The 23,822-nt window shown below is 49.4% G+C and overlaps 1 protein-coding gene across 1 annotated transcript in view; it reads left to right on the top strand.

The window, feature by feature from the left end:
- PDXK (pyridoxal kinase) overlaps positions 1–15,552 on the top strand; it is a 45,915-nt gene extending 30,363 nt beyond the window's left edge. Inside the window, exons 5-11 of the mRNA XM_069760387.1 lie at positions 6,448–6,494; positions 9,350–9,435; positions 10,077–10,122; positions 10,191–10,302; positions 12,853–12,989; positions 14,162–14,228; positions 14,356–15,552. Coding sequence (XP_069616488.1) covers positions 6,448–6,494; positions 9,350–9,435; positions 10,077–10,122; positions 10,191–10,302; positions 12,853–12,989; positions 14,162–14,228; positions 14,356–14,468 — 608 coding nt within the window. The 3' untranslated portion in view covers positions 14,469–15,552. The remainder of the gene's footprint in view (positions 1–6,447; positions 6,495–9,349; positions 9,436–10,076; positions 10,123–10,190; positions 10,303–12,852; positions 12,990–14,161; positions 14,229–14,355) is intronic.
- Positions 15,553–23,822: the final 8,270 nt, after the last annotated feature.

Here is a 23,822-nt window from a genome sequence, read left to right as displayed (position 1 = left end):
AACACCATCCCCACAGTGAAATGTGGTGGCAGTATCATGCTTTGGGGATGTTTTTCTACAGCGGGGACAAGGAAAATGGTCCGAGTCGAGGGAAAGATGGATGATGCAAAATACAGGGATATTGTTGATTTGAGACTGACAGAGGTTCACCTTCTAACAAGACAATGACCCAAAGCATACTGCTAAAGCAACACTCGAGTGGGGTAAGAGGAAACGTGTAAATGTTCTGGAGCGGCTGAGTCACAGCCCAGAGCTTAATTCATTGGAGAATCTGTGGTCAGACATGAAGAAACATCTAACCTGAAGGCGCTGGAGCAGTTCTGCCTTGAGGAACAGGCAAAAATCCCAGTGGCCAGATGTGGTAATCTCATAGAGACTTATCCAAAGTGCCTTCACCTGTAATTGCTGCAAAATGAGGCTCTACAAAGAACTGACTTTAAGGAGGTTAATAGTTATGCACACTGAAGTTTTCAGTTATTGTGTCCTATTTATCATTGGCTTCACAATAAAAAGAAAAACAAATGTTCACAGTTGTCGGCATGTTCGCTACATGAACTGATGCAAACACTCAATAAAAACCGTGAAATTCCAGGTGGTGAGGGAGCAAAACACGAAAAATGCCAAAGGGGGTGTAGTATTCTGCTGTGTGTATGTATTAGATACATTAGTTAGATACATGGATACATATTTCAGCAGTACATAACAGAATGTATATAAACCTCTGGAGGGGGCGCAATAGAAAAGACCCCTACAAAAAATTAAATCTTCATATAAAATTCATTATATTACAGTTTCACCTGCTGAAAAGTAGAGATGCAAAAATGAAGAAAAAATTGTCTAATTAAGAGGTTAAATAGGTCGTCCGGGCAGATGATGAAAGTAACAAAAAAGCTCACCAATGCTTAACAGTACTGGCTGCAGCAGTGAGGAGGCAGCGCTGGGTCTGGGGGTGGTGGGGGGTTATTGAGGAGACTTTGTTATTCTCATCAGGTGAAGACCTCTGGCTAAAAAAAATATCATTCTTGGACAACCCCTTAAACGAGAATTGTGCAGGCCTGGATTTCTCATGGTTTCCATGTCACAAGCGTTCACTTCTATTATGGTGCCTGTGGAGACACGGGTGGTCGGTGGGCACCCAGATCAGCTAGCTGAAATCGCATGGACCAGGGAACGTCCCACCGAACGCCCACTCTCCTTTTACGTGGGAATAATTCTACTCTGACAACACTGAGTTAGGGTAAAACAGTGTGGCAATGCTTTATTGAACCACAAAGCAGGCAGATAACACGTAGAACAGTCCCAGCAAAATACCCAAGATGGTACAAGTTAGTCTCAATCTTCCGCTGACTTGCCGGGATAATGGCAGCTGTTACTTCACAGCTCCCAGGGTCGGCTACCTCACCTGTGATACACACACAGGGAGGAGGTAACGACAAGCATAGGAAGATGGCAGTCAATTGAGATACAATGCCAGTTGACCCGAGGGTCACAACCTGGCTTCTGGGAACATCTCCATGGAGCCAGGCGACCGGTGGGTCCCAATCCTGGTTTTCTCCAAATATATCCATGGTTCAGCGATGGTCAATGGAGCAAATCTGTATTCTTCCAACCAAGGCCCTGGTCCCCTAGGTTCTTTCCTATAGAATGATGGATCCATGTCCCTTGTGATGGAGCCAAGATGTATTGGCAGCAGTCCTGTTGGGTCCCCTGGATGTTTGGATGTCTTAGCAGAATCTCTGGCTGTCTTTCTCTGTCCCTCTATACAGAGGCATGTACCCTCCTTTTACACTTAACAAGTGTCCTTCTTACAGTATTTACATAAAGGGTAAGAATGGAGATGAGAACAAGTAGCTGTGGAGACATGGGGTCAGTGGATGCTCTCGTCTGCTGGCCCTGCTGATTTTAGAAAGACTGCATGGACCAGGGCTCATACCACTGAACGCCCTCACTCTCTCCCTGTGGGCAGAACACTACTCAAGACAACACAGGGTGAGGGTAAAACAGTGTGGCAATAATTTATTGAACCACAACTATTATTATTTTATTATTATTATACATTTTTATAGCGCCATTTATTCCATGGCGCTTTACATGTGAATACGGGGCAAATATAGACAATTACATTAAACATGAGCAGATAACAAGGCACACGAGTACATAAGGAGGGAGGACCCTGCCCGCGAGGGCTCACAGTCTGCAGGGGGTAGGTGAGGATACACTAGGAGAGGGAAGAGCTGGCTGTGCGGCTGTTCAGTAGGTTGAGGATCACTGCAGGCTGTAGGCTTGTCGGAAGAGATGAGTCTTCAGGTTATTTTTGAAGGTTTCTATGGTAGGCGCGAGTCTGATGTGTTGGGGTAGAGAGTTCCAGAGTATGGGGGAAGCACGGGAGAAGTCTTGGATGCGGTTATGGGAAGAAGAGATGAGAGGGGAGTAGAGAAGGAGGTCTTGGGAGGATCGGAGGTTGCGTGTAGGTAGGTACCGGGAGACCATGTCACAGATGTATGGAGGAGACAGGTTGTGGATGGCTTGGTATGTCAGTGTGAGGGTTTTGAACTGGAGTCTCTGGGCGATAGGAAGCCAGTGAAGGGCTTGACACAGGGGAGAGGCTGGGGAATAGCGGGGGGACAGGTGGATTAGTCGGGCAGCAGAGTGTAGGATGGATTGGAGTGGTGCCAGAGTGCTAGAGGGGAGTCCAGAGAGTAGGAGGTTGCAGTAGTCGAGGCGGGAGATGATAAGGGCATGCACTAGCGTTTTTGCAGTGTTGCGGTCAAGGAAAGCACGGATCCGGGAAATATTTTTGAGTTTGAGACGACAGGAGGAGGCAAGGGCTTGGATATGTGGCTTGAAAGAGAGGGCAGAGTCGAGGATCACCCCGAGGCACCGGGCGTGTGGGACTGGGGATAGTGAGCAGCCATTGACATTGATGGATAGATGTGGTGGAGGGGTAGAGTGAGATGGGGGAAAGATGATGAATTCTGTTTTGTCCATGTTCAGTTGTAGAAAGCGAGCAGAAAAGAAGGCTGAAATGGAAGACAGACAGTGCGGGATTTTGGTAAGCAAGGAGGAGAGGTCAGGTCCGGAGAGGTAGATCTGCGTGTCGTCGGCGTAGAGATGGTACTGCATACCGTGGGATTCTATGAGCTGTCCCAGGCCGAAAGTGTAGATGGAGAAGAGTAGGGGTCCTAGAACAGAGCCTTGAGGAACACCGACTGACAAGGGGCGAAGTGAGGAGGTGGTGTGGGGGAGGGAGACACTGAATGTTCGGTCTGTCAGATATGACGAGATCCAGGAAAGGGCCAAGTCTGTGATGCCAAGGGATGAGAGGATTTGTAGCAAAAGGGAGTGGTCAACAGTGTCAAAGGCAGAAGACAAGTCCAGGAGAAGGAGGACAGAGTAGTGTTGCTTGCTCCTGGCAGTTAGTAGGTCATTGGTGACTTTAGTTAGGGCAGTTTCAGTTGAGTGATGGGAACGGAAGCCTGATTGTAACCGATCAAAGAGGGAGCAGGAGGACAAGTGGGAGGACAGTTCAAGATGGACGTGTTGCTCCAGCAATTTGGGGGCATAAGGGAGAAGAGATATTGGGCGATAGCTAGACACAGAGGATGGGTCGAGGGAGGGCTTTTTGAGGATGGGTGTGATCTTGGCATGCTTGAAGGATGAGGGAAAGACACCTGTTGTGAGTGAGAGGTTGAAGAGGTGCGTTAGGGTTGGGATGAAGACCGCGGAAAGGATAGGGATGAGGTGGGATGGGAGCGGGTCAAGCGTGCAGGTGGTGAGGTGTGATCTTGACAGGAGGGTGGAGAGCTGATCTTCTGTCATGGTGGAGAAGCTGGGTTTTGGAGGAGCAGGGTTGAGCAGCTAAGAGGGGCAGTGGGCGCTGTGGGCCAAAGCTTTCTTTGATCGTATTGATCTTCTGTTTAAAGAAAGAGGCGAAACCACAACACACAATAGCAAACAGAACAGCCCCGGCAAATACCCAAGATGGTTCAAATTACAGAGTCTTAGTCGTCCGCTGACTCACCGTATTAGAGCTGCTTCCAGGGCCAAATACCCCCACCAGTGGCTCCCCACTTTTGGCAGGCCCCCACAGCGAGGAGGTAATGACAAGCTTAAGATGCTAACCAAGATTAGTGAGGTATGTGGCCAAGTGACCCAATTGTCCCAACCTGGATTCTTTAAAGGTACCTTCACACGTAACGATATCGTTGCTTTTTGTGACGTAGCAACGATATCGTTAAGGAAATCGTTCTGTGTGACAGCGACCAACGATCAGGCCCCTGCTGGGAGATCGTTGGTCGCTGAACAAAGTCCAGAACTTTATTTCGTCGCTGGATCTCCCGCGGACATCGCTGGATCGGCGTGTGTGACGCCGATTCAGCGATGTCTTCACTGGTAACCAGGGTAAATATCGGGTAACTAAGCGCAGGGCCGCGCTTAGTAACCCGATGTTTACCCTGGTTACCAGCGTAAAAGTAAAAAAAAAACAAACACTACATACTGGTACATACCGCTGTCTGTCCCCGGCGCTCAGCTTCTCTGCACTCCTCTGCACTGGCTGTGAGCGTCGGTCAGCCGGAAAGCAGAGCGGTGACGTCACCGCTCTGCTTTCCGGCCGCTGTGCTCACAGCCAGTACAGGAGGAGTGCAGAGAAGCAGAGCGCCGGGGACAGACAGCGGTAGGTAAGTATGTAGTGTTTGTTTTTTTTTACTTTTAGGATGGTAACCAGGGTAAACATCGGGTTACTAAGCGCGGCCCTGCGCTTAGTTACCCGATGTTTACCCTGGTTACCCGGGGACTTCGGGATCGTTGGTCGCTGGAGAGCGGTCTGTGTGACAGCTCTCCAGTGACCAAACAGTGACGCTGCAGCGATCCGGATCGTTGTCGGTATCGCTGCAGCGTCGCTTAATGTGAAGGGGCCTTAAGACATCTCTGGGGTTTCTGTGATGGTTAATGAAGCAATCCTGTGTTCTTCCAGCTTGGCCATAGTCTCCTAAGCTCATCTCCTGTAGAGTCACACGGACCAGAAGAAAAAGTCTCTTTATATAGTTCAGAACTGGCCTACAACCAGCATCCAGAGGTCAGAGAGAGAAATGAATGAGGCCAACCTGCACTGTTTGATTATGTTATCTAGTTGCATAGTTTTTCTTAAGGTACCTTCACACTCAGCGACGCTGCAGCGATCTAGACAATGATGCCGATCGCTGCAGCGTCGCTGTTTGGTCGCTGGAGAGCTGTCACACAGACAGCTCTCCAGCGACCAACGATCCCGAGGTCCCCGGGTAACCAGGGTAAACATCGGGTTACTAAGCACAGGGCCGCGCTTAGTAACCCGATGTTTACCCTGGTTACCAGCGTAAAAGTAAAAAAAACAAACACTACATACTTACCTACCGCTGTCTGTCCCCGGCGCTCAGCTTCTCTGCACTCCTCTGTATTGACTGTGAGCACAGCGGCCGGAAAGCAGAGCGGTGACGTCACTGCTCTGCTTTCCGGCTGACCGACGCTCACAGCCAGTGCAGAGGAGTGCAGAGAAGCTGAGCGCCGGGGACAGACAGCGGTAGGTAAGTTTGTTTTTTTTACTTGGCCCTGCGCTTAGTAACCCGATATTTACCCTGGTTACCAGTGAAGACATCGCTGGATCGGTGTCACACACGCCGATCCAGCGATGTCTGCAGGGAGTCCAGCGACGAAATAAAGTTCTGGACTTTCCTCAGCGACCAACGATCTCCCAGCAGGGGCCTGATCGTTGGTCGCTGTCACACAGAACGATTTCCTTAACGATATCGTTGCTACGTCACAAAAAGCAACGATATCGTTATGTGTGAAGGTACCTTTACTCTGGGAATGACCACAAACTGTCTAGCATGGACATTGTATGTAATCAACATATCAGCAAACATAATTGTTCAGTGGCCAGGCATTACTGATTTGCAAAGATGACAGAATATAAACTGTAGAAGATAATATTAGAGATAAATACCCTACAAGAAGAGTCAATACTTCAGACAACAGGTTATGATTCTGGACCTACACAATTTATGTCTAGTGTAATTAAGAACTGCTGTGTCCTCACAGTAGCATTACTTAATTATTTGATCTATTTGCATAGTGTTTCCTCCTCTGTTTTCGAAGTCACCAAACTCTGGCCCACACAATGCATAATTAACATATCAGTAAACCTCACTAGTCATCAAGGATAAGAGCACAATATGTTATATGAAATGGCAATATTACACGTTTACACAAACAAAAGTCTGTTTTCTTGACCAACACATAAATTCAAAAGTCAGCATACAGATAAGTCTATTTGTCTTGGTTTGCTAAAGATAGTCATCAGGCTAATTAAGATGCAATGCTGTGTCTCCACAACGCCTTCAAACCGTGACGTGAGATCAATAACTTAAGTATAGTGACATTCACAGGTTAATCTCTCTCTGTTTCCCGCAGTCTGTGATCCTGTGCTGGGAGATAAGTGGAACGGGGAAGGTTCAATGGTGCGTCCCCCATCACTGGTGATAAGTTCTGTGAACACAATGCCTGTCCCCTCACTCTGACCCCTCTCCCTGTACTGCCTATCCCCTCACTCTGGCCCCTCCCCCTGTACTGCCTATCCCCTCACACTGACCCTTCTCCTGTACCGCCTGTCCCCTACCTCTGACCCCTCCCCCTGTACCACATGTCCCCTCACACTGACCCCTCCCCCTGTACCGCCTGTCCCCTCACACTGACCCTTCCCCTGTACTGCCTGTCCCCTCACACTGACCCTTCCCCTGTACTGCCTGTCCCCTCACACTGACCCTTCCCCTATACCGCCTGTCCCCTCACTGACCCCTCCCCCTGTACTGCCTATCCCCTCACACTGACCCTTCTCCTGTACCGCCTGTCCCCTACCTCTGACCCCTCCCCCTGTACCACATGTCCCCTCACACTGACCCCTCCCCCTGTACCGCCTGTCCCCTCACACTGACCCTTCCCCTGTACTGCCTGTCCCCTCACACTGACCCTTCCCCTGTACTGCCTGTCCCCTCACACTGACCCTTCCCCTGTACCGCCTGTCCCCTCACTGACCCCTCCCCCTGTACTGCCTATTCCCTCACACTGACCCTTTACCACCTGTCCCCTCACACTGACCCCTTCGCCTGTACCTTCACTCCCCACCCCAGTCCTCAGCCTGTACAGCCCGTCTGTCCCCTCATTGATTTCTCCACCTGTACCGCTCGCAACTATCCTTTGACAGACTACTAACACTCAATTGAAGACACCAAAGAGCACAGTGAGGGTAAAAATACTCTGTTGTAAAAAAAAAAAATCATAGTAATAAGCAAGTGCTAGTCAGAAGATGAAAAAAAACAGGGTATTTAGTTGATACTTTTTTTGCAAAAAAATGTATACTAAGCTGCTCCACCAATCGTCAAGGTATACCCTTATAGAGCAGTCCTATCTAATGTATATAATCCCTATCTGATGTATTTAAAACCTGATCATCTGTATAGTACCTATATAAGCAGGGTTCAGAGAAGGAATATCTATGTGGACATGCTGGATGGAACAGCTTTAATGCAAATGACCCACAGAGGAGTGATGGACTCCCCAGTCCAAGAGAACAATTATAGAACCAGAAACACTTGGGCTACTTGCACATTCAACAAGTCTGTAGGAACCTGTTCATGCCATCTGACCCCCTCTGAGCCCCTTTTCTCACGCTCTGACCCCCTCTTCTCATGCTCTGACCCCCTCTCCTCACGCTCTGACCCCCTCTTCTCACGCTCTGACCCCCTCTTCTCACGCTCTGAAACTCCCTTCTCACGCTCTGACCCCCTCTTCTCACTCTGACCCCCTCTTCTCACACTCTGACCCCCTATTCTAATGATCTGATCCTGTGGCCTCACGCTCTGACCCCCTCTTCTCACGCTCTGACCCCCTCTCCTCACGCTCTGACCCCCTCTCCTCACGCTCTGATCCCCTCTTCTCACGATCTGATCCTGTGCCCTTACGCTCTGACTCCCTCTCCTCATGCTCTGACCCCCTCTTCTCACTCTGACCCCCTCTTCTCACGCTCTGACCCCCTATTCTAACGATCTGATCCTGTGCCCTCACGCTCTGACCCCCTCTCCTCATGCTCTGACCCCCTCTTCTCACGCTCTGACCCCCTCTTCTCACGCTCTGACCCCCTCTTCTCACGCTCTGACCCCCTCTCCTCACGCTCTGACCCCCTCTCCTCACGCTCTGATCCCCTCTTCTCACGATCTGATCCTGTGCCCTCACGCTCTGACTCCCTCTCATGCTCTGACTCCCTCTCATGCTCTGACTCCCTCTCATGCTCTGACCCCCTCTTCTCATGCTCTGACCCCCTCTTCTCACGCTCTGACCCACTCTCCTCACACTGACCCCCTCTCCTCACGCTCTGACCCCCTCTCCACACGCTCTGACCCCCTCTTCTCACGCTCTGACCCCCTCTCCTCACGCTCTGACCCCCTCTTCTCACACTCTGACCCCCTCTTAGTGCTCTGACCCTCTCTTCTCACGCTCTGACCCCCTCTTCTCACTCTGACCCCCTCTTCTCACGCTCTGACCCCCTATTCTAACTATCTGATCCTGTGCCCTCACGCTCTGACTCCCTCTCCTCATGCTCTGACCCCCTCTTCTCACGCTCTGACCCCCTCTTCTCACGCTCTGACCCACTCTCCTCACACTGACCCACTCTCCTCACGCTCTGACCCCCTCTTCTCACGCTCTGACCCCCTCTCCTCACGCTGACCCCCTCTTCTCACGCTCTGACCCCCTCTTCTCATGCTCTGACCCCCTTTTCTCACGCTCTGACCCACTCTCCTCACGCTCTGACCCCCTCTCCTAACGCTCTGACCCTCTCTTCTCATGATCTGATCCTTTGCCCTCACGCTCTGACTCCCTCTCCTCACGCTCTGACCCACTCTCCTCACACTGACCCCCTCTTCTCACGCTCTGACCCCCTCTTCTCACGCTGTGACCCCCTCTCCTCACACTGACCCCCTCTCCTCACGCTCTGACCCCCTCTTACGCTCTGACCCCCTCTTCTCACGATCTGATCCTGTGCCCTCACGCTCTGACTCCCTCTCCTCACGCTCTGACCCACTCTCCTCACACTGACCCCCTCTTCTCACGCTCTGACCCCCTCTTCTCACGCTCTGACCCCCTCTCCTCACACTGACCCCCTCTCCTCACGCTCTGACCCCCTCTCCTCAAGCTCTGACCCCCTCTTCTCACGATCTGATCCTGTGCCCTCACGCTCTGACTCCCTCACCTCATGCTCTGACCCCCTTCCCTCTTGCTGTGACTCCTCTTGCTGGTACATTTCTCTGTCTTTCGTCAGTATGTCCCGGAGGAGCTTCTCCCAGTCTATAAAGATCTGGTTGTCCCGGTCGCTGATATCATCACTCCAAACCAATTTGAAGCAGAGTAAGTGGACTTACATCCTGCATGGAGGAGCTGTATATTTGCTCCCTGGTCAGTTGTATCACCATGTTAGTGTCCACCTGGGGTCTCCAGCTGATCTCCACGCCAGTCCACCTCTCAAGGAAACTGCTGTCCAGCCGCAAATAGTGCTCCAAAGCAGCGCCTCCTGTAATTGGTGACATGGAATTACCACCGTGCAGATGCCTTTTGGAGGTTATGGGGTCTTTGGTGCTGTGCCCTTGGGGGTTGGTTCCTTAATGGAGGGAGCTGATACATAAGGCACAGGGGAATGTGAGAAGGGCTTTAGCTTTTTTGTGTAGTGTGGTTGCAATATTTGCCCCAATATTTGCAATATTTTCTGTTTTGAGCTTCCGGTGTCTGCCCGACTGTAAAGTAAATCCTTGTACCTCGACGTATGGTAACGGCTGCCCCGCAAGTGACATTTACTGTTAGGTTTTTGCTCCAGTCCCTTCATAAAGTGATATCTGGTAATGAATGTAATCAGGAATGGAGGTGATGGGCCCAGGTGTAGGGCGTCTCGTGTGTGTCTGATCCTGTAAGCTGAGGATGGTGATGTCTATGGCAGGCAGCTGTATGTAGAGGAATGGTGGTCGTCTGTCCTCTAACACTGTCCTCCTTCTCAGGTTGTTGACTGGACGTAAGATCCGCACTCAGCAGGAGGCCGTGCAGGTGAGCAGATCCCCACTGTGTCTTCACTGTTGTCCTGCACTGTGATTTACGCCGCTTACGTCTCCCAGGTCATGGACATGTTACATTCTCTGGGACCGAGCACCGTGGTCATCACCAGCTCAGATCTCCCTGCATCACGAGGTTCTGATTATCTCATTACACTGGGGAGCCAGAGACGAGGTGAGGACTCGGTGACGCTTATGACCACTAACTTTCTGTTCATCGGCCACTGACTGCTGTTCTGCTTTTGGTCAAAACAACTTGAACATTGATTTTCACGCTGAGTTACATGTAAATCTTTCCTCCATCCTTCTGTTACCTGAATGGGGTCAGATGGCCGGTAACTCCTTGTTTAGGTCTCTCCCCCCTAGGTCTCCAATAATAACACCAAGGCTCGAGCGTTTCACGACCAACCAGTCTGTTCCCACAGACTTCCAAACTATCTATCGTTTCTAGTACACAACACCCAATGATGTCCACAGTCTCTCACTCCAGCTCCATCTGGTGTACCCACCCTCCAAACGCCGCTCCAGAACACAACCATGCATTAATATCATTTGCTAATTCACTTTGGATGTCCATCCTAAGAGCTTGCCACGCGCTGGCCATTTGCCGGGGGCGTTCATCACTCTCTGACCGGGGGGGGGGGGAGGCTTAACACATTCTATGGCCACTCGCCGGGGGAGGGCTGATCACTCTCTGGCCACAGTCCCTAAAACCAGACTTGTGCTGGTGCTAGACTCGGCGGCTCGACAGACGTTGGGAGGAGTCTCGTCACTCTCTGGCCACTGCCCCTGAGGCTAGACTCGTGCTGGCCCCGGAGGCACACGCTGGCTGATTGCTGTGGGGGCCTCATCACTCTCTGGCTGCTGTCCCTGAGGCTAGTCATTCTCTGACTGCTACCGAGGGGGTTCATCACTCTCTGGCCGCTGTCCCTGAGGCCATACTCGTGCTGGCCCCGAGGGCACTACACGCTGGCTGCTCGTTGGGGGTGGGCCTCGTCACTCTCTGGCCGCTGTCCCTGAGGCTCGTCACTCTCTGGCCGCTGTCCCTGAGGCTATACTCGTGCTGGCTCCAAGGACCTTACTCGCTGGCTGCTCTCTGGCCAATGTGCCTGAGGCTCATCACTCTCTAGCTGCTGTCTATGAGGCTAGATCGGGGGCTCAACACACACTGGCCGCTTGCTGTGGGGGTTCATCACTCTCTGGCCGCTGTCCCTGAGGCTCGTCATCATACTCTGGCTGCTCATTGGGTGGGTCATCATTCTCTGGCCGCTGTCCCTGAGGCTAAACTCGTGCTGTCCCAGGGGGTTCAACACACGATGACTGCTCGCTGGAGGGTGGGTCTCGTCACTCTCTGGCCGCTCAGCGAGGGGGTTCATCACTCTCTGACCGCTGTGCCTGAGGCCAGACTCGTGCTGGCCTCAAGGGCTCGACATTTGCTGGGGGGGGCTAGTCACTCTGGCCGCTGTCTCTGAGTCTTGTCACTTTCTGCCGCTCAATGAGGGGGAATCATCACTCTCTGGTTGCTGTCCCTGAGGCTCAACACGCTCTGGGCTTTTGCTTGGGAACTCGTCATTCTCTGACCACTCACCAAGGAGGTTCATCACTCCCTGGCCGCTGTCCCTGAGGCTCATCACGCTCTGGCCTTACGTTTGGGGGCTCGTCATTCTCTGACCATTCACCAAGGAGGTTCATCACTCCCTGGCCGCTGTCCCTGAGGCTCATCACGCTCTGGCCTTACGTTTGGGGGCTCGTCATTCTCTGACCATTCACCAAGGAGGTTCATCACTCCCTGGCCGCTGGCCCTGAGGCTCATCACGCTCTGGCCTTACGTTTGGGGGCTCGTCATTCTCTGACCATTCACCAAGGAGGTTCATCACTCCCTGGCCGCTGTCCCTGAGGCTCATCACGCTCTGGCCTTACGTTTGGGGGCTCGTCATTCTCTGACCATTCACCAAGGAGGTTCATCACTCCCTGGCCGCTGTCCCTGAGGCTCAACACGCTCTGGGCTTTTGCTTGGGAACTCGTCATTCTCTGACCACTCACCAAGGAGGTTCATCACTCCCTGGCCGCTGTCCCTGAGGCTCATCACGCTCTGGCCTTACGTTTGGGGGCTCGTCATTCTCTGACCATTCACCAAGGAGGTTCATCACTCCCTGGCCGCTGTCCCTGAGGCTCATCACGCTCTGGCCTTACGTTTGGGGGCTCGTCATTCTCTGACCATTCACCAAGGAGGTTCATCACTCCCTGGCTGCTGTCCCTGAGGCTCATCACGCTCTGGCCTTACGTTTGGGGGCTCGTCATTCTCTGACCATTCACCAAGGAGGTTCATCACTCCCTGGCCGCTGTCCCTGAGGCTCATCACGCTCTGGCCTTACGTTTGGGGGCTCGTCATTCTCTGACCACTCACCAAGGAGGTTCATCACTCCCTGGCCGCTGTCCCTGAGGCTCATCACGCTCTGGCCTTACGTTTGGGGGCTCGTCATTCTCTGACCATTCACCAAGGAGGTTCATCACTCCCTGGCCGCTGTGTTTGAGGCTCGTCACTCTCTGGCTGCTGTCTCTGAGTCCTGTCACGCGCCGGCCCCGGGGACTTGACGCACTGGCCAAACCTACATTCTAATAAAATGGGGGACACTTTAATTTGAAACATAATGACAGGGCATAAAAATCCTGAAACTGTGTTGCATCTCATGAACATCCCCTGCTTATTCTGCCTTTTTTGAAGTGCGGGAGGACGGACAGATCCAGACATTGAGGATTAGCTTTGAACTACCCCGCGTTGACGCAGTGTTTGTGGGCACTGGAGATCTCTTTGCAGCTATGCTGTTGGCTTGGACGCACCTTCACCCCAACAACTTTAAGGTAATCTCTGCAATGGTGGTGTCGGTGACTGGTGACCGCATTGTACATTATTATTCATTTATATAGCACCATTAATTCCATGGTGCTGTACATGAGAATGGGTTATAGATATCGTTTACAGTAAAGAAATGTACATATGTCAAGGAGAACAGGGAGCAGCACTCCGCTGCCTCCAATCATCAGGAGATCAATGGCCTGACGTGTGATGGACGAGGCCGCCGCGGTTTTCACTACACTGTTTTTACATAGTTTGAAAAAAGACTTAGGTCCATCAAGTACAAACTTTCTCCACAAATTGTACATTTTGTCACTAATTTGACTATAACTACAATGTGAGCTCATAATATATACACATCCAATGCCAACACATGGAATATGTGTATATATAATCAGTTGTGCTCAGTGTTTACAATATTGGATGTTTTGGGTTGTCGTTATGATATGAAAAGAGAAAGTACAGTAGTTTGACAATAAATGGCTTCACCCAACCACTGACCATGAGTGAAGGAAGAGTTTTGGTGTTATCATTCATATTCTCTGAAAAAAGGCCAAGAAAGCAAAAATTCTGATGAGGTACATGAACTTTTGAGCCAAACTGTGTGTATTTATGTGTATGTATATATATATATATATATATATATATATATATATATATATATATATACAGTATATATACAGTATATATACACACACACACACACACACACACACACACACGTAACAGGTAGCATATGGCTACAGACGTGCGATTTATACAGCAAGAGGAACTATTACATTTTATATAGTTAATCCAAAACGTTGGCAGTGTTTATAAAAGTATATAAAAGATTATACAAAATTGTAACAATATATATATATTGTATAACGATATATACAATTACAAACATCTTCTGGAGCTCTTGGTGACATAGGCAGAGGAGGAGATGTTGGGAATCTTCCCATGTTTCCAGGATGGAGCCTCCATATAGCGTTTGCTTTTTGCAGATACATTGCCGCTGTGCAACAGGAACTGAAAGTGCTCGTGTAAATTATTAATAACTGCTGCTGTAAAAAAAGCAGATGACAAATAAGAAAACTATCCTCCCAATTTTCTGAATGAAGCTGCTGATATTTTCCTGTGCCTGAGCCTTACTGTGAGACGCTGAATCCTGACTTGTTGCTGTCATTTGCAGCTGGCGTGTGAGAAGACTGTGTCCGCGATGCAGCTTGTACTGCAGAGAACCATCACCAGTGCACACAGTGAGTCCCGGGGAAGGGTTGAGACGTGCAGTATATGGACCCTCGGCTAGAAATATGGGGAAGGGGCCACCACATCGCGTTAATGTGAGGTGTGCATGGAACAATTCTGATTGTTGTCTCGTTGCAGCTCTGGCTGGACCTGGGGTGAAGCCGTCATATCCTCAGCTGGAACTCAGGATGGTGCAGAGCAGGAAGGACATTGAGAACCCTGAGTTGATCATTCGGGGCACTGTGTTATAAAGCATGGTTACTAAGAAACCTCGGGACCAATGTAGAGACTCCAGTCCTACCCCACATAGAGACCCTGGGCCCCAGCACAGAGAGAGCAGTCCCTGGAACCAGAGGAGCTCTGCCTACAGGAAGTGGTGACCTCCAGGCTCTCCGTGGTCTTCTCTAGCTTTATGGGGCCATCTTTTATGTGTGCCAAACACTCACCAGCAACAAGCCAGAGTCCACTCTGCCAATCCTGTCCCTCCATTACCTGCTCTCGTGATTTTCTTTCCTCCCCTTGCACCGCTGTGTTGGGGGGGACTGGTTCATGGATGATCAGGGTCTTATTTGTGCGTTTTCATCTGTTAGACCATGTTAATTTGTGGTTTTAACTGCACATAGGTAATAAAATAATTGTCTAGATGATGATTACTGACCGTAGACTTCCCTATTGCTGAACCCCTATAGATGAGGCCGCACAGATACTGGTGACCTCAACGCTTCATCTGTACGAGGCTCCATGTTGGTTTGTATCTGTCGTGTAGCAGATGGTGGAGCCGCTCCCTGCCGGGTCTAACTCTACAGCTGCCATGTTTGCTTCCATCATGTCCAGTTCTTGTCTTCCTCACACTGCACAACGCCACACATGGGACTCTGTAAGTCTTCTCCAGCACTCCATCAAAGTTCCAGGGGCACCTTACACTGTAACCCCCTTAGGTCACATCTGTCTTGTGGTGCCTCATCGGGGCGTCCCATGTGGACAATCTCTCCATGTTTGCTCCCTCCCCATCTGTAGAACAACCGTCTTCAGTACCTGCAGTCTCGCAGCCTCCGCGCTAACTCCTGCCATAAGATGCTCTTCCATGCCGCTGCCTGTATATTACCCCCTGATTCTTGGAAAAATGTGACATTCTTTTTCACTGTCTGGTTTGATTATAATGTGCCTTTAAATTAACCCCTACAACTGCCCCAGCCCTTCTGTTTTTGCCCTGACCTATCAGAACTAAGTCTGGAAACAAAATGTCTGTATCTTGTATGTAATCTGTGACCTTCAGAGAATTGTCTGTAGATATCCAATATGGCCAGCGTGGTCCAATAAACTGCCGCACACTTAGCATTGGCTGATCTCCGTACATTGACCCCGTCTTCTCCCCTCCCCCCACAATGCCCCTGGGAATAGTGTGGTCAGACACTATGGTTGTGGTGGTAAATTTGTACTGATTTTTTGCTTTAGTTTCAATCTTGATGGTTCTTTTGTAGATTTTCAACACTTTTCCCCAGTAATTCACAACATTTGGTAGTCGTCCACCTATCAGATCCTGGAATAAAACGTTGTGTATCAATATTATAAAACCGTGTTCCATAATAGATCATTTACTAATGGCCGGAAAATGTCCTGGAGTCTAGAAATGTTTAACCAAGCTTGGGCTTGTGACCGTCAGAGGCGAAGTGTTGGAGGGAGCTAGGCTTCACGAAGCGTCAATGATGGCGACCTGGCAAATGCTCCAGCAAGTCCTGACAGTGGTTAATCAGCCATGTTTATGTAGAATGGGGGGGTACGGAGGAGAAATCCCAGCATGCAGTGTGGGGTGGGCCTGGAGGGGCGGCTCTGGACCTGGGGAAGACGGATGCCCGTACAAAGTGTTTCTGTTTACCTCTTAGGCCAGCTTTGTTTTGCTAGCATTGCACTGGTTTATGCAGTAATAATAATTTTATTTCTATAGCGCCAACATATTCCGCACCGCTTTACAAATTATAGAGGGGACAATAGACATTACAGCATAACAGTCATAACCGGAAAGGAAAACTGGAGAACAAGTCCAAGATGTGTTTTAAATAGTATTAGAAGAAAAAATGGTCCATGTTCAGCAAGGATTGCAGGGCGGAACCAGAGAGCGGTGTACCCTCCTAACACTACCGCACGTACAGTACAGACCAAAAGTTTGGACACACCTTCTCATTTAAAGATTTTTCTGTATTTTTATGACTATGAAAATTGTACATTCACACTGAAGACATCAAAACTATGAATTAACACATGTGGAATTATAAACTTAACAAAAAAGTGTGAAACAACTGAAATTATGTCTTATATTCTCGGTTCTTCAAAGTGACCACCTTTTGCTTTGATGACTGCTTTGCACACTCTTGGCATTCTCTTGATGAGCTTCAAGAGGTAGTCACTGGGAATGGTTTTCACTTCACAGGTGTGCCCTGTCAGGTTTAATAAGTGGGATTTCTTTCCTTATAAATAGGGTTGGGACCATCAGTTGTGTTGAGCAGAAGTCTGGTGGATACACAGCTGATAGTCCTACTGAATAGACTCTTAGAATTTGTTTTATGGCAAGAAAAAAGCAGCAAAGTAAAGAAAAACGAGTGGCCATCATTACTTTAAGAAATGAAGGTCAATCAGTCCGAAAAATTGAGAAAACTTTGAAAGTGTCACCAAGTGCAGTGGCAAAAACCATCAAGCGCTACAAAGAAACTGGCTCACATGAGGACCGACGCAGGAAAGGAAGACCAAGAGTCACCTCTACTTCTGAGGATAAGTTTATCCGAGTCACCAGCCTCAGAAATCGCAGATTAACAGCAGCTCAGATTAGAGACCAGGTCAATGCCACACAGAGTTCTAGCAGCAGACACATCTCTACAACAACTGTTAAGAGGAGACTTTGTGCAGCAGCCTTCATGGTAAAATAGCTGCTAGGAAACCACTGCTAAGGACAGGCAACAAGCAGAAGAGACTTGTTTGGGCTAAAGAACACAAGGAATGGACATTAGACCAGTGGAAATCTGTGCTTTGGTCTGATGAGTCCAATTTTGAGATCTTTGGTTCCAACCACCGTGTCTTTGTGCGACGCAGAAGGGGTGAACGGATGGACTCTACATGCCTGGTTCCCACCGTGAAGCATGGAGGAGGAGGTGTGATGGTGTGGGGGGGCTTTGCTGGTGACACTGTTTGGGATTTATTCAAAATTGAAGGCATACTGAACCAGCATGGCTACCACAGCATCTTGCAGCGGCATGCTATTCCATCCGGTTTGTGTTTAGTTGGACCATCATTTATTTTTCAACAGGACCATGACCCCAAACACACCACCAGGCTGTGTAAGGGCTATTTGACCAAGAAGGAGAGTGATGGGGGGCTACGCCAGATGACCTGCCCTCCACAGTCACCAGACCTGAACCCAATCGAGATGGTTTGGGGGTGAGCTGGACCCCAGAGTGAAGGCAAAAGGGCGAACAAGTGGTAAGCATCTCTGGGAACTCCTTCAGGATTGTTGGAAGAACATTCCCGGTGACTACCTCTTGAAGCTCATCAAGAGAATGCCAAGAGTGTGCAAAGCAGTCATCAAAGCAAAGGTGGCTACTTTGAAGAACCTACAATATAAGACATATTTTCAGTTGTTTCACACTTTTTTGTTAAGTATATAATTCCACATTTGTTAATTCATAGTTTTGATGCCTTCAGTGTGAATGTACAATTTTCATAGTCATGAAAATACAGAAAAATCTTTCAATGAGAAGGTGTGTCCAAACTTTTGGTCTGTACTGTATATTCCATAATAAAGTGCTAATAGGGAAAATAAAGCGGCCAGGTGATAATATCAGTATGTAAGGAGCCCCCAGTCACAGAGCACCCATTATTATCAATGTCTCCCTGATTCCTCAGGGTGCACTGTGCTCTGGGACTGCGGACTCTTAGATACTCCAGTTTTCCTTTCCGGTTATGATGATTTGTTAATAGGAGAGTCCTAATGTTTTTCTGATGTGATCCCTCCCTCTCATTAGTTTCCCCACAAGGTGTTGAGCATGTGTGGGACGGTCACTGTGATGCTTTCCATTTTGGGCTGTACTTATTACAGCATAACAATAACCACAAATCAGAACAGATACAAGAGGAGTGAGGACCCCGACCACCAGATACAGGAGGAGTGAGGGCCCCGATCACCAGATAGAGGAGTGAAGGCCCCGATCACCAGATACAGGAGGAGTGAGGGCCCCGATCACCAGATAGAGGAGTGAAGGCCCCGATCACCAGATACCAAGAGGAGTGAGGGCCCCGACCACCAGATACCAAGAGGAGTGAGGGCCCCGATCACCAGATACCAAGAGGCGTGAGGGCCCCGATCACCAGATACAGGAGGAGTGAGGGCCCCGATCACCAGATACCAAGAGGAGTGAGGGCCCCGATCACCAAATACCAAGAGGAGTGAAGGCCCCGACCACCAGATACCAAGAGGAGTGAGGGCCCCGATCACCAGATAGAGGAGTGAGGGCCCCGATCACCAGATACAGGAGGAGTGAGGATCCCGATCACCAGATACAAGAGGAGTGAGGGCCCCGATCACCAGATACAGGAGGAGTGAGGACCCCGATCACCAGATACCAAGAGGAGTGAGGGCCCCGATCACCAGATACCAAGAGGAGTGAGGGCCCCGACCACCAGATACCAAGAGGAGTGAGGGCCCCGACCACCAGATACCAAGAGGAGTGAGGGCCCCGATCACCAAATACCAAGAGGAGTGAAGGCCCCGACCACCAGATACCAAGAGGAGTGAGGGCCCCGACCACCAGATACCAAGAGGAGTGAGGGCCCCGACCACCAGATACCAAGAGGAGTGAGGGCCCCGATCACCAGATACCAAGAGGAGTGAGGGCCCCGATCACCAAATACCAAGAGGAGTGAAGGCCCCGACCACCAGATACCAAGAGGAGTGAGGGCCCCGATCACCAGATACCAAGAGGAGTGAGGGCCCCGACCACCAGATACCAAGAGGAGTGAGGGCCCCGACCACCAGATACCAAGAGGAGTGAGAGCCCCGATCACCAGATACCAAGAGGAGTGAGGGTCCCGATCGCCAGATACCAAGAGGAATGAGGGCCCCGACCACCAGATACCAAGAGGAATGAGGGCCCCGACCACCAGATACCCAGAGGAATGAGGGCCCCGATCACCAGATACAGGAGGAGTGAGGGCCCTGCTGCTCGCAAGCTACAATCTATAGGAAAAAGGGTGATACGAGAGGTGGATGGTAACAATTGCTTTCGTTGTCCGGACCAGCCATAGTGTAAGGCTCGGGTGTTCATGTAAAGCTGCATGAACCAGTTAACTGCCTAAGTATATAGCAGTACAGACACAGAGGGCTATTAACTGCATAAAGTGTATGAGAACATGATGCAAGGAACCTGATTATTATTATTTTTTTTTTAATGGGCCACACAGGGATCGTTAGGTTAATGCATTGAGGCGGTAGGCCAGTCTGAACAAATGAGTTTTTAGGGCGTGCTTAAAACTGTGGGGATTGGGGATTAATCGTATTAACCTGGGTAGTGCGTTCCAAAGAATCGGCGCAGCACGTGTAAAGTCTTGGAGACGGGAGTGGGAGGTTCTGATTATTGACGATGCTAACCTGAGGTCATTAGTGGAGCGGAGGGCACGGGTAGGGTGGTAGGCTGAGACCAGAGAGGAGATGTAGGGTGGTGCTGAGCCATGGAGTGCTTTGTGGATGAGGGTAGTAGTTTTGTACTGGATTCTGGAGTGGATGGGTAGCCAGTGTAATGACTGGCACAAGGTAGAGGCATCGGTGTAACGGTTGGTGAGGAGTATGATCCTGGCAGCAGCATTCAGGACAGATTGGAGCGGGGAAAGTTTGGTAAGAGGGAGGCCGATTAGTAGAGAGTTACAATAGTCCAGACGAGAATGAATAAGTGAAACAGTCAGAGGTTTTGCAGAGTTGAAAGTAAGAAAAGGGCGAATTCTAGAAATGTTTTTGAGGTGCAGATAAGAAGAGCGAGCCAATGATCGGATGTAGGGGGTGAATGAAAGGTCAGAATCAAGGATGACCCCAAGGCAGCGGGCATGTTGCTGGGGAGTAATGGTGGAACTGCACATGGAGATGGCAATGTCAGGCAAAGATAGGTTAGTAGAGGGAGAGAACACGAGGAGTTCAGTTTTTGACAGGATCAGTTTCAGATAGAGGGAGGACATGATGTTAGAGACAGCGGTAAGACAATCACTGGTGTTTTCTAAAAAGGTCGGCGTGATAACAGGAGAAGAGGTGTATAATTGGGTGTCGTCAGCATAGAGATGGTACTGGAAACCAAATCTACTGATTGTTTGTCCACTAGGGGCAGTATACAACGAGAAGAGGAGGGGGCCTAGGACTGATCCTTGAGGAACCCCAACAGTAAGGGGTACTTTTTAATAAACCAGTGGAAGATTTAAAGAGACAGTGTTCCTGTGTCTACCTCTGTGTGCAGCCAAGTGAGTCCATCTACCACAGGTTATACACATTGGATAACTTACCACAAAGACGGTTATGTTTACTTTTGGTACTTGGAAAGCCTACAAAACAAGTTAATTCATCCATAGGGTCCCCGCTTCACCCTTCAGGAAGAACGTGTGAGTCACAAGCTTGCAGCTACTCCTGCTTTCATAGAATCATAGCATGGTAGAGTTGGAAGGGACCTCCTGGGTCATCTGATCCAACCCCCGGCTCAAAGCAGGAGTCACTAAATCATCCCAGACAGATGTCTGTCCAGCCTCTGTGGCCAGTAATACCACCAAAGGCAGACCATTAGTGTTGTATTATTGAGGTGGAAACCTATGATGATATGGCACATCCTTTATTAACAGCAGGGTATGTCGCCTCTGAAAGTGACATCATCAGTTTGAGTCAGTGTTCTGCACTTGCCGCCTTTGGCTAGTTAATATTTTTGATTGTCGACTTTCAATTCGGTCACTGACAACTTTGCTTTCCTTGATCCCTAGTAACTGCCAGGTGCCTTGTTTCCTAAGAGACTACTCTGAGAGCCGAAGGAGATATTTCACAAGAGATTCTTCCAAATGATGCTTTGGATGAGAACAGGCAGTATTTCGACTGAAATAATGAGGAGGCCAACATATCAAAGCTGGTGGCAACAGGCTAGTTCTCCGAAAATGTAGAAAACAATTCCCATCCCTGAAATGCCAATGTATTGCAGTGTCCTGGAGCTGCAAACAGGAAATAAACTCCCGATCTGCTGGTACAAACTACAGCTGTATAGCAGCACATTACAACAGCTTGCATTAGGAAAGGAAGCCATAGTAATGTGATCAAGACCAGGGCCGGCGTCAGCACCCGGCACAGCGGGCAAATGCCGGGGCCCTGGGGAGAGAGGGGGGCCCACTCATGCTGTCATAGATACAGCTGGGAGAGCAGAGCAGGAGATAACATGCTCTCTCCGCCTACAAAGTCACTGCTGGCTGCGTTCTCTTAACCCCTATGTGCCAGCTCTGACACAAGCATCTTATCACTCAGTGAGTGCAGCCAGGCAGGCACACATAGGGGTTAAGAGAAGGCAGCCAGCGTGACATTGTTTGTGGGGGGAGAGAGCACATTCTCTGCTCTGCTCTCCGCCCCTGGCTGGCTGCCGTGCTGCTGAAGTTATGAGGCAGATTCAGGAGGAGCTCCTAGTCCTACCAGTGCATGAGTGAGTGGCGCTGCTATATACTATGTGGGCTGCGCTGCTATATACTACGTGGGCTGCTATATGCTACGTGGGCTGCTATATACTACATGGGCTGCTATATACTACGTGGGCAGTGTTATATACTACATGGCTGTGTTTATATGCGATCATGAATCGGGGTATGTGTTAAAGGGGGGGCCCACTGAGACTCTTTCGCCCGGGGCCCTCAAAAACCTGGAGCCGGCCCTGATCAAGACACTCGCCCTTTTCATCATGGTCTTCCTAATAACCAAACTACACGCACAAGTAGTTCCTGGTCATTGTTGTCGTCATCATCATCTGCTTGGCGTCCTCCACGGCCTCCATTACATCAGCAATTATCCGATATACCCGACTGTGTGGTTTGTAAACCACAACATACGTCAATTTATCAGCCAAGTCCCTGCCATGCTAGTGGTGCATTCTACTGTCTTCTGGGGGCCGATGGCTTGAACTCGCATCATATCTTCTGGAATGCTGTGCTTTGTACTCGTGTCGGAGACTGTGGGCCTCTACTTGCAGTTGTGTATGCTGAAGCACCGCCATGCTGTCTTACACCTGAAGAACGTGGTCAAGAGGAGCCACGCCGAGGAGGAGGAGATGGAGCAAATTCCCTGCTCGTGTGCTCTGCAGCCTCTGTAGGCAATGTAGTGGGCAATACTGGCTGACGTCTGGGCAATACATTATACGAGTCCTAAATGTGGTGCTGTAACGTCTTCTCAACACACTGTGGTTTGATTATGGCATCGGCAAAGGCCATTGTTTGGCCAACAATAATTATAATTTTATTTCTATAGCGCCAACATAGTCCGCAGCACTTTATATTTTAGAGGGAACGTGTACTGATAATAAAGACATTACAGAATAAACATAAGTCAGATATCAGGAATGAGGGTCCAGCTGTTCCTAGCTGCAATCTGAGGAAATTGGGGGACACTAAAGGAAAATGGTAAAATGTGCTCATATTGTGCAATAAAACCATAACATTGTAACTAGGGAGTGCACATAAGGCTGCAAGGACCGGTGACCACCCAGCGTGTACAGTAGAGACACCGAGGGCTAACAAGTGCATGGATGGTGTCAACAGATGATACGAGGGTCCTGGTTTGGGGCAAAACGGGGATAGTTAGATAAGTGAGGTTAGGCAATAGGCCAGTCTGAATAAATGCTATTTAGGCCACACTTAAAACTGTGGGTATTGAGAATTAATCGAATTGTCCTGGGTAATGCATTCTAAAGAACTGGTGCAGCATGCAAGAAGTATTGGACACGGGAGTGGTAGGTTTGGATTATTGGCTATTTCAGCCATTCATACAGTACAGACCAAAAGTTTGGACACACCTCATTTAAAGATTTGTCTGTATTTTCATGACTATGAAAATTGTACATTCACACTGAAGGCATCAAAACTATGAATTAACACATGTGGAATTATATACTTAACAAAAAAGTGTGAAACAACTGAAATTGTCTTATATTCTAGGTTCTTCAAAGTAGCCACCTTTTGCTTTGATGACTGCTTTGCACACTGCTTCTGATCAGCGGTGGAATCATCCCTGCCAAAAGACAGCGTGAGCGCTCAGCTGTGATTGATGGTATACAGTTTACTTCCAATCACTGGTGTCAGAAGATGGCACTACAACTCCCATCATCCGACACCTGCTGCAGCGAACAGCAAGAGCAGGAGCGGCTGATGGGAGTATTCATTAGCTGGCTCCTGCACTGTAAAGAAATCATTTAAAACAAAACGGCGTGGGTTCCCCTGTATTTTTGATAACCAGCCAGGCAAAACTCACAGCTGGGGGCTGCAACCCTCAGCTGTCAGCTTCAACAAGGCTGGTTATCAAGAATAGAGGAGTCCCCACGCCGTATTTGTTTTATTATTTAAAT

Source organism: Ranitomeya imitator, chromosome 3 (assembly GCF_032444005.1).
Source record: "Ranitomeya imitator isolate aRanImi1 chromosome 3, aRanImi1.pri, whole genome shotgun sequence".
Classification (NCBI taxonomy): Eukaryota; Metazoa; Chordata; class Amphibia; order Anura; family Dendrobatidae; genus Ranitomeya; species Ranitomeya imitator.
This window is presented reverse-complemented; position numbering and strand designations above follow the sequence as displayed.